The sequence below is a fragment of the Styela clava genome, chromosome 15 (genome assembly GCF_964204865.1).
Source record: "Styela clava chromosome 15, kaStyClav1.hap1.2, whole genome shotgun sequence".
Lineage (NCBI taxonomy): Eukaryota > Metazoa > Chordata > Ascidiacea > Stolidobranchia > Styelidae > Styela > Styela clava.
The window spans coordinates 6,794,668-6,811,754 of NC_135264.1; the positions used below are offsets into that span (position 1 = coordinate 6,794,668).

Consider the following 17,087-nt stretch of genomic DNA (forward strand, 5'->3'; position numbering starts at 1 on the left):
GCGAAATATTAAGAAAAATGTTTTCTGTTCTCATACCGATCTTTGAACACTCGCTCGCTAAAATTGGTTAACAGAAATTTGACATAGTGGAGGAAGTGGTATAGTATTTGATCTCCAAGTAATTCAGGGGAAATGTGAAAAAGGATGAAAGAAGACCATATTTATAGGCTCTTCAATTTTCTAACTGTTGAAATTTGGAATGGATTCGACTTCAAGCGCAATCGATAATTAAGCATTCGTTCACAATCCTGAGTTAATTTCCAGGATGCATCTCTCATCTACCTGTCGTTACGTTTTAAATAGAACTTATAATCATATTGGATGATTGTAATGAGCAATGAGCTCAATAGGTAAATTATATGAGTAATTGTCAATTTCGTTTTTAATGTTTATGAAATGATCTATTCAATTTCCTCAGCACAGAAGCATCTTCTGACAAACTTCCGAAAAAAGAAAACTTTAAATACAATGATAGCAACGGCTATGTATAGGAACCCAATATGTCTAAACGTTTGTCCTTCGGTAGAACGTGGGTGTTCTATAAAATTATAGCGCTTTTCAAAATTGAAATAGGCACCAAACAAAGCCAAATTTTAATCAGAACAAGTAACATGCCTATGTCATAGTCGCGCAGAGAAAGAGGAGTAAAATGGAAATCACAAATACAGCACACATTAAAGTAGTGCATAATTATTCACACGTCTGTCTCAAATATTTTCATTGTCCTTTTTGAGAATCTGAGTACCCTGTGTCAAAAGTCTTCCGAATCCGACTATAGGGATAGAATGTCAAGATCCGTAAAATATTTGCCTTTGTATATGTGGCACTACACTCATTGGGGGACCGTAAATTAATATGCCTGTTTCTCATTATCCAAAGTCCATCCAAAGTCTTAGTCCGGCAGATAAGGGGACCTTTTTGGCCCAAGTTTGATTTCAGACATAAAGTTTTTTTTATTTGTGAGTATTCATCTTGGGGTCATTGCCCATCATTTCTACATGGGTGTGGAGTTTGCAGCCTTGAGCACTTTTTTTACGGCTCGATATTTGTATTAGTGTTTTTTGTCAAACCTGTGCATCATAATGACGCACAACCTGAACCATAACCTGTTACAATACTATGTTCAGGTTGTGCGCAATCTTGGTGCACAAACTACGCAAGCACCAAATTTACTAGGAAATAAAATCGATACCTTCTAGGTATTTGTTGAGCCCAGCTTTGGGTCGCGACCCATATACAGTATATGGAAATACTGTCGAAACATACGCGTAAAATAAAGAGTACTATTTCAAAATACCCGTTTTTTGTTGCAATTAACAGTACAAGCCTGCTAATGTAGTCGCCAGTGGTTCAAGTGGATATACCCGGTGGAGAACAGTCAATTATTTGTTGGCGAGAATTGTTATGCAGCGGGATGATCACGACGACGCAGTGAAAGATAATGATATCACGAGAACAAGAATGAGAAAATTGCTACATTTTATAGAATATCCCTGGGAAAGAATGTAGTTCATTCTTATGTTCCATGCCAATGCTTTTCATTGGCTACTACCACTTTAACTACTACTTTAACTACCAAAGACTCTCAACACTTTTGCTTCTTCTCTTCTATAAAAATACATTGTTATTATATATTCGCATTTCCATCTGTTTGTTCGTGCTCCCAGATAACCGATCAGCGCCTCCAAGGAGGACGGGGTCCCCTTTCATGAAACCCTGTCATAAACTAAAAGAGGCGATCGTGCTTCTCTTGCCTGTTGTCATGCTGTCCCTGGAATTCAGCTACAACAAAAATTTCACGAAAACGGATTTTTAAATTTCATGATTTTAATAATATTCTCAACAATGAATGATATACGGGTGGTAAAATGCCAAGTTATTCCAACAACATGATCATGTTTTGCAATTTACAACCAATATTTTGTATGTAACTTTGTTTGACAGAGCCCCAAGAGCTCTAACTACAAATATCAAAAATGTGAGGCTAAAATAGTCACACTACAACATTGTCAAATGTGCTGTATTTACGATAGATAACAGGTTTACCAAAACGAATTACATGCAAAATGGTAAAATAAAGATCAATTCAGCAATATCTACTTGGTGATATTCATCTGTTGATGATTTTATGTGTTTGTTTCGGAAGTTTAATAACAGAAGTAATTGTGGTTGTTGGGGATGTTTTAAAAAAGGTTGCATGGAAACAAGTTTTCACAAAATGTCAAGGTTTAATAGTAGTAGAGAAGTAGAAAAAATAATCCCATGTTTGTTTTTTCATTTCATAACCACGCCACAGAACTTCCCCGATAAGTATACGCAGCAATTGCGAGAGGCAGAAATGCTAAGATGGGATTTCATCGCATTACAAACCAATATTAGCAATTCTTATATATATTCGCGCATTCCCAGCTGAACAGCGTGAAAAAGATTGTACCCATCTACACACTTTAAGAACTATGTCAGATGAGCGTCATATTACCGAATATCAGTAAAGGAATAGTGCAAAGGGAAAAGACATATAAGGCGGAACTTTCAGTAGTATGCAATCAAATAATCTTATTGTAGAATATATATTTAAAAACATTTCGTCACGCCAACTGCAGTCCGAAACTTTTTGTCTCTGGCTGAGCTTAGATACCAATTGGCACTCATGTAAACTGGTAAGACTGTAAGAGGCACGCGATGGAGCAGATACTAAGAGTATCCATCCCCCAGCTGTCATTTTGAGTGGGTACTGCTGTTTTTATTGCAGATGTTACTGATCTTTTTGTATTAAAGATTTACTGGCATCACCGATTTAAGGATGCTGGAAACCAACACGCAATAATACAAAACTTACTTTCAACACGCGGTTTGAATGAATGAAAAAGCTGAAACTAGTATTCTTTAGAACAGCATACAAATTCTATGGAATGAAATCATACACAAAAGCTCGTCAAAAACCTATAGCTCAATAATCAAATGGAATTTGATGCATGTGCGCAAAAATGTGCGCGTTACCACGTACAACCGAAGCACGCAGGAATATGCGTGTGATGTACTAGTATTCAAAACGTTTGACTCAACTATGTTGGCATAACAGGTGCACATCTCGGTTTCGCATACGCATACCTTCTATCTCCACAAGGATATATCAATTTTGCCAAAGTCAATGCAGCACTGAAAGGTTGCGGTTCTTCCAAAAGAAAACACGTTACACATCTTTAGATACCAGTGGATGGTATTACATGGCCTTGTTCGGAGTGAAAGACGAGGTCAAATATTTCAATCCAATTCAACTAATAAAATATTTCCCAAGTTCCTAAGCTTAAACTAGGAAAACGAAATGCCAGATGTAGTTTGAAGAGCGCAATAGAAAGTGGCTAGATGCTGTCGATGGATCTTGGCTTGTATTAGTGAAATAAACTACCATTTATTCTACTAAAATTGAATTTCTGACATTGTAAGGAGATTCAATGTTACTATGTATGCAAACCTAAATCATGTAGTTATGAAATAATTGTTTTTAACAAAAAGGCGCTCTTGGAGTATTTGTACCAAGATGGCGCACAACCTGAACACTGTATGGTTACCAGGTTAGGGTTCAGACGCCTTCAGAATGTGCGTCATCTTGGACCGAATACTTTAAATCCACTTGTAAAAAAAAATTGCTCAACATTACTCCACACCCACCTGGGTATCATTATATATGTCATATACATTATATCTAAACAATAAAAAAAAACTTTATGTCCCAAAACAATAAGGCCCGATTCTGCCGGACTATCTTATCCAAAATGTATAGTTTACAAAAAACAAATTAAAATATAAACCTCACTGATAAATGGTGGCACAATACAAAATACACCCATATAATGTGCACGTAAATTAATATGTCCGTTTTTGCTTGTCTAAAGCCCTGCTTAGAGTGATATCGCGTAACGCCATATTAATATTGTAGCCCAATACATGATCTATGGCTGGACATAATATAACAAGTCCCTCCTTATGTGTGTGTGGTAGGGAGGCCGCTGCCCTCACTGAGTTTGTTAACGTAGTCGCAGACGCCATTACGGGTGATCAGCTCTATTTTGTTACTGTGACGTCGCATTGGCGTAATTTTTTGATGACGAAGTCAGGTGAGGGTCAGGAATATTATATGCAAAAATTGTTACGCTAAGTTAACTATAGGTAATTGAGGTACAAAACTACATCCATAGGTGTCATTACGAATATCGTCGCTATTATTGGGCAAGCTCTATTTCGTTATTGTGAATTCGCATTGACGTAATTTTTTGATGACAAAATCAGGTGAGGGTCATCAGGATTATTATATGCGAAAACTGTTACGCTAAGTTAACTAGAAGTTATTGAGGTACGAAACTACATCCATAGGTGTCATTACTAGTGATCGTCGCTATTATTGGGCAAGCGTTATTTCGTGATTGTGACGTTGCAGTGACGTAATTTTTGGATGACGAAGTCAGGTGAGGGTCAGGAATGGTATATGTAAAAATTGTTACGCTAAGTTAACTAGAAGTTATTGAGGTAAGAAACTACACCCATAGCGGACACACAGGCGTATTTATCACGATTGCATTATGGTCGCTATTATTGGGCAAGCTCTATTTCGTTATTGTGAATTCGCATTGACGTAATTTTTTGATGACGAAATCAGGTGAGGGTCAGGATTATTATATGCGAAAACTGTTACGCTAAGTTAACTAGAAGTTATTGAGGTACGAAACTACATCCATAGGTGTCATTACTAGTGATCGTCGCTATTATTGGGCAAGCGTTATTTCGTGATTGTGACGTTGCAGTGACGTAATTTTTGGATGACGAAGTCAGGTGAGGGTCAGGAATGGTATATGCAAAAATTGTTACGCTAAGTTAACTAGAAGTTATTGAGGTAAGAAACTACACCCATAGCGGACACACAGGCGTATTTATCACGATTGCATTATGGTCGCTATTATTGGGCAAGCTCTATTTCGTTATTGTGAATTCGCATTGACGTAATTTTTTGATGACGAAGTCAGGGCGGGGTCAGGAATATTATATGCAAAAACTGTTACGCTAAGTTAACTAGAAGTTATTGAGGTACGAAACTACATCCATAGGTGTCATTACTAGTGATCGTCGCTATTATTGGGCAAGCGTTATTTCGTGATTGTGACGTTGCAGTGACGTAATTTTTGGATGACGAAGTCAGGTGAGGGTCAGGAATGGTATATGCAAAAATTGTTACGCTAAGTTAACTAGAAGTTATTGAGGTAAGAAACTACACCCATAGCGGACACACAGGCGTATTTATCACGATTGCATTATGGTCGCTATTATTGGGCAAGCTCTATTTCGTTATTGTGAATTCGCATTGACGTAATTTTTTGATGACGAAGTCAGGGCGGGGTCAGGAATATTATATGCAAAAACTGTTACGCTAAGTTAACTAGAAGTTATTGAGGTACGAAACTACATCCATAGGTGTCATTACTAGTGATCGTCGCTATTATTGGGCAAGCGTTATTTCGTGATTGTGACGTTGCAGTGACGTAATTTTTGGATGACGAAGTCAGGTGAGGGTCAGGAATGGTATATGCAAAAATTGTTACGCTAAGTTAACTAGAAGTTATTGAGGTAAGAAACTACACCCATAGCGGACACACAGGCGTATTTATCACGATTGCATTATGGTCGCTATTATTGGGCAAGCTCTATTTCGTTATTGTGAATTCGCATTGACGTAATTTTTTGATGACGAAGTCAGGGCGGGGTCAGGAATATTATATGCAAAAACTGTTACGCTAAGTTAACTAGAAGTTATTGAGGTAAGAAACTACATCCATAGGTGCCATTACGAATAACGTCGCTATTATTGGGCAAGCTCTATTTCGTTATTGTGACGTTGCAGTGACGTAATTTTTGGATGACGAAGTCGGGTGAGGGTCAGGAATATTATATACAAAAATTGTTACGCTAAGCCTAATAGAAGTTATTGAGGTACGAAACTACACCTATAGCGGACACACAGGCGTATTTATCACGATTGCATTATGGTCGCTATTGTTAGGCAAGCTCTATTTCGTTATTGTGAATTCGCATTGACGTAATTTTTGGATGACGAAGTCAGGGCAGGGTCAGGAATATTATATGCAAAAATTGTTACGCTAAGTTAACTAGAAGTTATTGAGGTACGAAACTACACCCATACCGGACACACAGGCGTATTTATCACGATTGCATTATGGTCGCTATTATTGGGCAAGCTCGATTTCGTTATTGTGACATCGCATTGACGTAATTTTTGGATGACAAAGTCAGGTGAGGGTCAGGAATGATATATGCAAAAATTGTTACGCTAAGATAAGTATAAGTTATCGAGGTAAGAAACTACATCCATTGCGCTAAAGCAAATTAATATGTCGGTTTCTGCTTGTCTAAAGCCTTGCATAGAGTGAAAGCGTTCCACGTCCTATTAATAAAATGTGGCCCAATACATGATCAGTCTCTGGATATTAAATAACAAGTCCATATGTCTGCGGCACCTAACCTCAATCATTGCGTGAATTAAATGTTCTTTCTGTTTGTCTAAAGCCTAGCTCAGAGCGGTATCGTATATCACCCTATTAATAGATCGTAGCACAATACATGAGCTATTGCTGGACATAAAATAATAAGTCTTTATGTGTGTGGTACCCAACTTCAACCATTGCGTAAAATAACATGTATTTTCTGCTTGTCTAAAGCCTTGGTTAGAGTTGTATCGTATAACGCTCTATTTTAGATTGTAGCACGATACATGAGCTATTGCTGGACAGAAATTGGTCAGAATGGGATATCGTGAACGTTCCTTGGCGACAATTTAGTCGCTTGTGATTCTTGTTTATTTTTGAGCTCTGTACAACGACCCCGATAAGAGAGAGGTCGCTGACGTATTGAGTTTGTTGACATACTCGTAGGCGCCATTACGGGTGACCGTCGCTATACTTTGGCAAGCTGTATTTCGTTATTGTGACGTCGCAGTGACGTAATTTTTGGATGACGTCATCAGGTAGGGGTCAGGAATCATATATCCAAAAATTGTTACGCCACGCCCACTAGAAGTTATTCAGGTAAGAAAGTACATGAGACCCAAATTCTGTTGGTCAAGAATTTTGCAATACTTCAGCTTATGCTAATTCTGTAATTGCTGGCTTTTGCACTTGGTGCTAAGACGTACCGTATACCGGTCCCCCATAACTTCTTACTAACAAAAACACCTACACATCTGAGTGACACAGAGCTTTAGACATTCGCCAATACAGTAAACTGCAACGTTCTGAATTCCGACAGGCTAGCATTTTCTTATTCCAATTGACGAATTTGACCCCAATTAATTCCCTTTCCCAAGAGAAAGAACATTTGCATAGAAAATTCATCAAAACAAAAAATTGCACATGTACAATGAGAAAAACGAAAAAATATATCCCCGATATTTACACGACGAGCAAAACCTAGCTCTCTCGCTCTTAAGAAATCTGCAGATTGCCGAAGAGTATATCACGAATGTGGCGGCGCTGAAAACTTTCAATAAATGGCATAGCGTCGGTGAAGAGCATACTTTTGAACCTAAAAGTTGTTTCAAGCTACATATAGGATTTGGCCGCGTACTTGACAGGTAACAGCTATGCAAGTGGTCGGCAAACTTTATGTAGGCTACTTGCGGGCTAAATATATACATTTCCGGTAGCGTGCGGGCCGCATTATTTTCGCCTACGAACAATCGTTGTTTCTGTGTCATAGTCAAAGCGTTAAAATTGAAAGGCAACTTCATTGCCCATCGGTACGTCGTCCAAATGACGATCTGACAAGCAAGTTCGAAATTTATTTTTAGTGTAATGCATTTTAGAGAAAGCTGCTCACAGCAATATGTGCTTCCGAACGTGCATATTATACGTTTTGCACTAACGCACATATGCACAGTGGGGCAGCCCCGGGTCAAATTTCGTATTTGCAATAACACGTTTCGTAAAAAAGTTTAACATATTTCATAATAACTGCGATTTGAAAAGCGCAAAAAAATATTTTTCCGTCCAAGGACTTTGGGATGTTCGACCTACGTCGCAAACCGTAACTTTTAATTACAATCAACGACGTTCATCAACTAAATGATATAGAGCTGACGCTACTTCCTACAAAACAAGCGCCGTGCAGCAGCACTTGTTACCGCATAAATCCGTGTGTAGGCAATAATAAATTTAGAATCAATTTTTGTTTTATGCATTTAAAGTCGAGGGCCACAAAAATTAGTTCGCGGGTCGCATTTGGCCCTATAAACTATGGATTTGACTATTGAAATTGCTGCAGACAAGGGGATACTGATACGAACCTAGCTACTATTGTTTGAAGATTTGTTTCGGCACTGCCTACCCAATTTATTACACTCTATATAAATGAATGAAGTGCTTGATATTTATAACATGTGATCAACTGTTTTTCTAATTGAAACAAAGTGAAGGGCACTGAAAAGAAGCACAGAGACGAAAAATTATGACCAAAGGTTGCAAAAACGTTTTATTCCAAACCCATCTCCAAATTTTCAGATAGCCTAACCAGATGCCATAAACCAGGGGTGTGCAACAGGTGGACCACAACCCGGACCGCCAAGCCATTTATTGTGGCCCTTGTCAACACTCTGATAACCCGACAGTTTCTCTTTTAAAAAGCGTTAAAAGCTTCTCCAAACACAAATAATAATAATAAAAAATGCAAAACAATTCACGCATTTTTCGAAGCAGCTCATTGTTCGGACTTTTATTATCTGTAAGACAAATATTTTCATCGGGCAGCGATGGAGCTTCGACCATTGTCCCCCACCGTTTCCTAAATGTTGGGAACTTGTCAAAGATCCATTCGCCATCCCTGGGTAAAAATGAAAATTAATTTATAAATAATGTTTTTTTTTTGTAAATAGATAAGTAACTACTGATAGTTTTCACCCCTTAATGCAAACAAGACAACAACAATGATTTCGTTGAATTTTTACTTCTAATCTCTATCAAAAAAAGCTTTTTCCCTATATTGATTCTTTGTATAATGTCATATTATTCAGTCTTCTTCCAGAATTTTCTAGTTAGAATTTTACGGAAGAGAATTCCGAACCCTAAATGTTCATATTTCATTTTAACTAAAGACTAATCACACTTGCAAATTTGCTGTTAAGGCGCTATATAATTGATACCTTGTAAATTGTAATATTTTTGTTTGACTTTTTTCCATTAGGATTTTTTTGGGTGGGATTGGATCTGCTTGCGAGCTGAACAAGTCAGAACGTTGGTCTGCACTCCGGGCTTCTTTTATTCGATTGTGCTAGATTAGAATGTCGCTTGTCTAGATTCTTGTTCACAGTTGAGAACTTGGACTGGTGGCTGGCTAAAAAACAGTGGTTTGCCATTTGGGTAGAGAGAGAGAGAGATTTATTGATTCATCAACCAAATCAAATATAAATATGAAAGCATAAAAACAAATAAATAAACACTGTTTATGGCAAAGACTGGAGGGAGCGATACGACCATGCGGTCATCCAAGTCAGCTCCCCCCATATTCACTGTTATGCATAAGATTCACAGGTAATGGATGACTATGTGTGTAACAGCTAATTATAGAGTAATATACACTTAAATAATTGTAAAAAGCACAATTACAAGGGGCTATTGATTTAAGTTAGTTATCACGCTCATATGATCATTGATCCATGCATATTAATTACTAGGGGTCTGGAGAATTACTAATATGGTGAACAAATTGTGGGAGTTATACCCAATGAGCGTATTTGGATAATTATTATGGTAAATAAAAAGGAATATAAGTGAAAAAAATTAAAGTATTGGATTTGCGAAGATAGGATTAACTTTGGTTTATGAAAAACAATTGAAACACAATGTGAATATGAAGATCAATTTCAGTGACTACTGAAAGGGATTTTTCAAGGTACAAGAAGGGGGTTTGTAATCAAATATCTAAATAACTATTATCATTAATTAACAAAGGATGAAAAATAGAACTCTGAAATCAAATCGGGGTCTGTAGAGATCTAAGTTCTAGTGTCTACAGGGGGTGTACTGTGGAACGGGTGTACCCATTTGAAACATTTTCATCAAACAACAAAAATCTCAAAAGGTAATTGAATATATCAAATATAAAAACAACTTCGAGCAATATTGAATTTTCAAATAGTTCAAATACCTATAACAGTGCTATTGATAGGAAGTGGACCTAATGTATTTGTGGTAATTAGCCAAAATATAGTAAGAATTTTACAATCAGGGATGTAGAGGGATGAATATTTAAACTCAAACTTCACTTACTATATTGTGAATAGAATACTAATTTGAGTTTCAAAATTATCTATTAATTCGAAGGTTACAAAGAATTGCGCTTTACTTAATAGAAAAAAAAATGGATAGGATTCAATATTATGATAATCCAGCCATTTTCTGGAAAAACTATTTCGGAGTATGCAAGTTCAAAGTTGGGTCATACACGAAAAGAGGATTATATATATGTAATCGAATATTACAACATTATATAAAATATCTACATAACTGATTTGGTTGATTATATTTTTGCAATATTAGGTCAGCGGAATTATTCAGTTGACAACTTTTGAGTTGTTGCATCAATATTCCGCCAAGAATAAACTACATCATATACAACTAATTTCAAAACAAGTTATTCAGTTGACACTTTCTGATAAACTAATTCAGAGGATACAAGTTCAAAGTGCGATCATACATGAAATGAGAGTTATATATATTTGAAATGAGGGTATATATATTCAAATATTACAATATTATGCAGACTACCAGCAGAAATGATTTGATTGAATTTTAATCCTGCAATGTAGGACCATCAGAAATACTCTTGTGGCGGATTTACAAAATTGTTAGATTAATATTTGATCATGATTCCACTACAAGGAGAACAACTAGTAACAATACTGATTATATTATTTAAAGTTCCCATCTTGCAGATTGATAATTGCCCAAATTTGAGGTAAATCATAGCAACGCACCACCATGAGTATACTGATAACCACAACCAAAAGTATACCAAAATGTACTCCGGACCTAAGAGGAAAATAAACATTCAACCCAATCAGGGAGTACAATGACATTAAACAGTCAAAGGAGACTTCATCAAATATATAAATTGTTTCTTATAGATTTGTCATTCATAGTTTACAAAAAGAAAGGTGAAGACTTTAATGATCCTGTACTCAAAGCTAGAGTTACAGTTCGAACATAGAACTAATACTCTTAGTTTTCGTTTGTCATAGTTCAAAGAGTGAGGTATGAAGATTAAAGGTATGAAGATTAAATAGGGTAAGCCTTGTCATGTTCTTTTCTAAATCCTTGGAGTAAGTTCCACTGCATTGCATTGTGCATTATCGTACTACCGTGAAGCATCACACTTGTAACATACCGATCGACCGCCTAGTTACGATGTTTACCGTCATACATGCCCAGTGATGTGCCACTTCGTAAAAATTACCAATCACTATTAGTTCGACTCCATAATCAGCATGACAGGCAATAAAATTATTGATAAAAACAAATAACTAAAAACTGATTATAAAATCAAGTGAACAAATAAAACCTTAGACAAGGTTTAAAACGTACAGAATATAAGATGGAAGGTTTTGCCAGAAAGAAGTAGTACGTCAGTACGTGCTCACTCACCTAAAATTATTAAATTATTTCACACTCGCGGTCTCGCACCCATACACACACACAACCCCAGAGAAATTATAAAGTAAGAAAAACGGAATAAAATTTTTAGAAGGAAAAAAAATCTTCGACTTGACAGTTGACGCATCGTGCTAAGCACTTTTTCCCCTCCCGGAAAAATTATGAAAACACTACTGTATTCTAATTTTTGCCGCTCTTTTGCACCATCTAGCGAGCGACCCGTGGACAAATCACCCACTTGAGGTATTTGGTTTCGTTGCTGTCTTGTTGAGCCTGGTTTGCATTTTTATCTGATCGATCACGAATTTTCCAAATGTCAAATGTAATATATTCATAAGTCAATAGTTACGGCAGTTACAAGCTATTGCATTGATCACCAGATAATATCAGTACATCCAGTTATATCAAGTGCTGCAGTTATCAGCGTCCTGAACTTTAATTTGTTAGATTTCAGGATTTGGGTTCGGCCAAACCTGCAAACCCAAAAATTTGAAAGTGAGGCTCTTGTAACTAACATCTTATAGTTGCACATGTCAATGAAGCGGTAATGGAGATTGATGTTGTTGGATATCGCTCGGTGGAAGAACGCGGAAAACAGTTTTACGTGAGTCATTAAAAATTTGAACCATTCCGGTTCTTGCCGGAGAAGCAATAAATTCTGAAATTGGTGAACATACCGTAGTTCTGTACCGGTAGTTGTTGTCTGGTTGTCGCATAGTTTATTCATTAGTAGGTACCGGGTAACGTACTTCGTTACCGACCCACAGAACAGACAAATTTTTATAGAAATAGAACCCTTTTTCCCCTTGCAACCAATCTACAGATCTAAATATAGTTGGGTTGAAAAATGTAACAAAAGTTTTCGGCTTTTGGTTTGAGAGAAATATGCCAAACCTAGAATTTGTGGTATGTTGGTGTGAAAAATTATTTACATGGGAATGAAATGGGAATTCCTACTCAAACTTATGCTCAAAAAATATGAAGAAATTATCTGAATTCGACGGTATCTGTGTAAATTGATAACAATTCAATACAAATTTTATTATTAAGTCAAAAATAACTTGGCTCAACAGGCTAAGCGTTAGGAATATGCTCGCCACCGCACCTCTAATTACTCTGCGTGGGTTCGCAGGTTCAAATCCCATGCAGAAATGGTTATGTGTGAGAGGATTGCTGGACTCCTCGCCGTCGTTGGGTGGTTCACGTAACCGCTGATCACGTAACCGCTGATTGGTTACGGCTTCCTTCATCACCAAGTCCATGCAAAACAAACAAAATAACTAATCCCATACCCGACTTGGAATGGTAACCAGACGAGAGGCCGTGGTTCGCCATATGGATAAGCCGTCTTATCGGCTTTCCTGTCCCCGGGATAAATATGTAAATCCTATCCTAACTTGCAACGTTTTTATTAATATTCAAAATAAGCATGATAAATTTGCAATTGTCTACAGTATATGTATTTCTATTTTCAATGATAAATTTATTGTTTAATACAGGTATATATAATACAAACAAATGTTGCTGGAAGAAGCTATAAAGTCGAAAAACGGTACAGTGATCTGCTGGCTCTTCACAAAAAACTCAAGAAACAACTCAATACTCCAGCATTTCCTCCCAAACAGATTAGAAATCACGATTCAAAGGTTTTTTAATAATAATAATATGGTATTTTTAGCATAATAGACTAGATCAGTGTTCTTCAACCTTTTACTGTGTGGTATACAATTTTTTTTCCTTATTATACCTCTCAAACAACGAAGGTTATTTAATAACATAAAACATTTTTGGATATAATACTTTGACCATACAATAAACCTAACAGTAGAATATCAACATTTATATGAATTTATGAATTTATATAAATTAAATTTTAATATTATCATTTTATATTATACTAGGTACTTGAGGCACGAAGAATTGGATTATCTAATTATTTCCATGTTATTGCACAAGGGAATTTATTTACAAAAACACTTCTAGAGTTTTTAGACGTTCATCATTTTCCTGCGAATCTCGATATAGCTGCTGATTCTACACTGAACAATAATTATGGGTAAATATTATGTAAACTTTTTATGTGAATTCACTTTCAAGCACAGATCTTGCATATACAGTAATGATAAAGAGTCTAATTACTGGTGGTGTAAAACAATTCTATTTATAGCAAAATTATGTTTAAGGGGGAGTGGGGTATTTTCAAGAAGTTAGATAAATGAAAATTACTGTTTCATGATATTTCATAAATTACGGTCTTGTTTCAACCTATACAAATCCAGTGCTTCCCAAACTGTTGAGATCGCTACCGCTTCCAATATAATAAAATTTTTCATGACCCCCTGTTCGGACAAGCGCGCCGTTCTCTGATCATATGTATTCTCTTCAAATTGTGTTTTGCACTAAATCCAATAATTATGTTTGGAAGTCTAAAAAATACGATAGATAGGCTATAGTATTTTGTTTGAAATTGGCATACTCTTTGCAACAACTAAAATTTGTTGTGCCGACCCCTGCGATGCCGCGACCCCCAGTTTGGAAAGTCATGTACTATTCTACTGATTATACATTCTATAACATTGTTTTTCAAAAATTTCAATATGTCCTGAAAATTAATTATGAGATTAAATTTTGCATTTAGGGTATTATTCCCAACGCTTGTTACGATGCCACACAGCCATAATTTGTATTCAAAATTTCAGTGATGCAAATTCAGATGGATTCGGTCTTGATGACATCGACTCACCTAGTCATTGTGCTGTTCTGGAATATAGAGGAGATCCATTGTTCACACACCAGTATGAAACTTCCAATACAATCATCAAAGGTGTATTTAAAGCTTTGTATGAATGAGCAGATGTCATCAGAACATTTTCTTACTTTTTATATAATTAAAGAGAATCATAAGATTGAATTAGGCTTTGGGATAATTTTGTGTAGGCTATGTATGAGTTTATTGCAATGGTAAAATTTTCTCATCAGTCAACTGGAAATCTATGCATAAAGCATTTTATAAATTTTTACATTTTCTAATTTTTTTTTTTCACTGTCATTCATTCCATTAAGTGCAATTTGAGAAATACTGCTTTTTAGTAGCAATCATGAAGGAAGCTCATGCCTTCAAGTCATTTTACTATGTCATGAAATGTTCCCTGTACTAGCATTTTTTTAGCTTTGTTTACAATTTAGATTACCGAATGATAGCAAAATCACCTTTTACAACTTGTGCACTAAAACATTTCATCTTCAATATTTCCTAAATATACGGTATGCTGATTTATTGAATTAGCTTTTTTGTTGTGTGTTTTTGCATCGAATATTGTAAAGATTTAATTGTGGTTTTGAAGCAGAAGACAGTTGAAACAGACGTCATCCTTACATGGCGGTATAGAAGGAAAATTGCTTTCGAGAAAGCGACGTAGGCCGTGCCAAACAAGACTCAAGTGTCGAGGAGTGCTTCACCGTCGATACCTGCTGTCATCTCTTAAAAAACTGACTGTGAATAGTCTCGCAATGGTTTAATGGTATTTACACTTTTAGCTTCGACCGCTATTGAAGTTAGAAATTTCGTGTCTATGTTTCTTCCTCGCCTCAAATACAACAGTAAAATTTACAATAGACTAGGACTAGGCGGAGAAGCAGAGCGAGGAGCATCTTGTATACATATGTATATATATGACCTTATAGAAAACGATGCAAGAATAGTTATGCCAAAAAAAGACATTGTTACCTACCGATTAAAGTTCCTTCGTGAATTAATATCACTTTATTTATTGACTCTGATGTATTTGCTGCTTTGTATTTGAGAAATACACTTGTCAAACATACCGTGTTTCCCGAAAATAAAACTGGGTCTTATTTCAATTTTCTTTCGAAAAATAACACTAGAGCTTATTTTCGGGGATGTCTTTTATCAAAAATTACAAATTAGAACCTTACGAGATTTACAAAATGTGAAAACCGATATACTTCAATTATAAATATCACGTTTTCTTCTCTCACACGTTTTAGATTTATCACCTAAAAACCTAAAACGTGTAGGAGAGATTTCTTGCTATCGACTAGGACTAGGTCAAAAATAGTTCGCGCTATTGCCTAGGTCCTTATATTAAAATCATTTTTAAAATTTCGGGCTAGGTCTTATTTGCAGGGTAGGTATAATACTCGGGGAGACGCAGTATTAGTAAAGTAGTGTCGAAATGTGGCAACAGGACTGTAATTGAAATAGGGCATAATTTGTTGGAACTTGTTGAGGCCGTGGTTCGCCATATGATTACACCTCATTGTCACATTTTGACGCTACCGTTGTCAAATTTTATTCATGTCGCTATTGCGCCTTTATGGATGGTTACAAAATTAGTCAAGTCAGTATTTTAATTTGTAACGAAAGGTTTCTCTCACGGAATGCTGGGCTCCGCATGGAGCACTTCGAGACCCTATGCTGTAGATTTAGACCAGAGTTTCTCAAATTTTTGGTGTTATGGAGTCTGTAAAGAGGTTGACTGTTATTTACGGAGCCATATAACAAATTCATAAAAAAACATTGTGCTCGTGAAATCCCTAGGCTTCTTTCTCCCACTAAGCCGTGGAGCACTTTGAGACCCTATGTGTTACGCATGTGTCAGTTACTTGAAAATACCCGAACCATAGTAAAGTCGTCCCTGAAAAATGACCGCGTCATTTCTTCAAGAAAGACAGTAATCCTACAACCTTCTTATGCTTAGTGTGAAGCGGTGGATTGAGCAGGACTAAAATAGAAGTATGTAACGTGCGGTCCCAACTTTTAAAGCTCTAAAATTCTTTAAAAAAGAAAAAGGGAGAGATTTTCTTATCACAAACAATATCAACAGCGGGATACATTTGAAGCAACAGAAACAAAAAAAATACATAATTTAACATTAATTGGTTATTATTATTTGTGAGGGTCAGTATGCAAGACCGGCTAGGTCACCGAGGCTCCTTCCCTCGTGCTATAAACAGCCCATGGACTTAAATATAGTACAGTATTATAATACAGTGTCGTCAGTTATCACATTTACTTTTAAAGGCATATTAAACTTAAGATAACAATCAAGATATTAGGACAAATTTAAATGAGAGAAACTTTTTCAGTTATCCATCGAAAACATGCACAGATTTTTTTGGATTCGAGCGCCCAACCACTTGGGTTATGATATTTGAAAATCCCATTGAGTAGAAAAATCAGGCAATATCAAAATTCATCTTAAAATTTCTTACATTTCGCTTTTTATATATTTGCAGACGTCGAAAGACGCGATTGACTGACGAACGAACGGTTTTATTTTACTTATCGCTAAGTTTGTTCTGTGTGCTCGCCCTGTGTTTTACGTAGAAATTGATTTTAGATGGATATTTGAA

General features: G+C 36.2%; 1 protein-coding gene across 3 annotated transcripts; it reads left to right on the forward strand.

Annotated features, from left to right (window-relative positions):
• The first annotated feature begins 11,948 nt into the window (after positions 1 to 11,948).
• LOC120334018 (sorting nexin-24-like) lies at positions 11,949 to 15,353 on the forward strand. 3 transcript variants are annotated; one of them, XR_013480598.1, is made up of 5 exons: positions 11,951 to 12,315; positions 13,211 to 13,357; positions 13,613 to 13,767; positions 14,411 to 15,064; positions 15,103 to 15,353. XR_013480598.1 is itself a non-coding variant. In XM_039401459.2 (4 exons), the coding sequence occupies exons 1-4, from the start codon at positions 12,259 to 12,261 to the stop codon at positions 14,411 to 14,413; spliced, it is 423 nt and encodes a 140-aa protein (XP_039257393.1). In that variant the 5' UTR covers positions 11,949 to 12,258; the 3' UTR covers positions 14,414 to 14,487. The 3 variants fall into 3 exon arrangements, 2 of the variants coding, with proteins under 2 accessions (XP_039257393.1, XP_039257392.1); XM_039401459.2 differs by lacking the exon at positions 15,103 to 15,353 and having other exon boundaries at positions 11,949 to 12,315; positions 14,350 to 14,487; XM_039401458.2 differs by having other exon boundaries at positions 14,411 to 15,353.
• Positions 15,354 to 17,087: the final 1,734 nt, after the last annotated feature.

Excerpts from the sequence above, each read along its gene's own strand:
- LOC120334018 (XM_039401458.2), top strand. The coding sequence starts at position 12,259 with ATGGAGATTGATGTTGTTGGATATCGCTCGGTGGAAGAACGCGGAAAA. Across the intron at positions 13,358-13,612 it reads TTAGAAATCACGATTCAAAG|GTACTTGAGGCACGAAGAAT; the intron begins GTTTTTTAATAA and ends ATATTATACTAG. Across the intron at positions 13,768-14,410 it reads ACACTGAACAATAATTATGG|TGATGCAAATTCAGATGGAT; the intron begins GTAAATATTATG and ends TCAAAATTTCAG.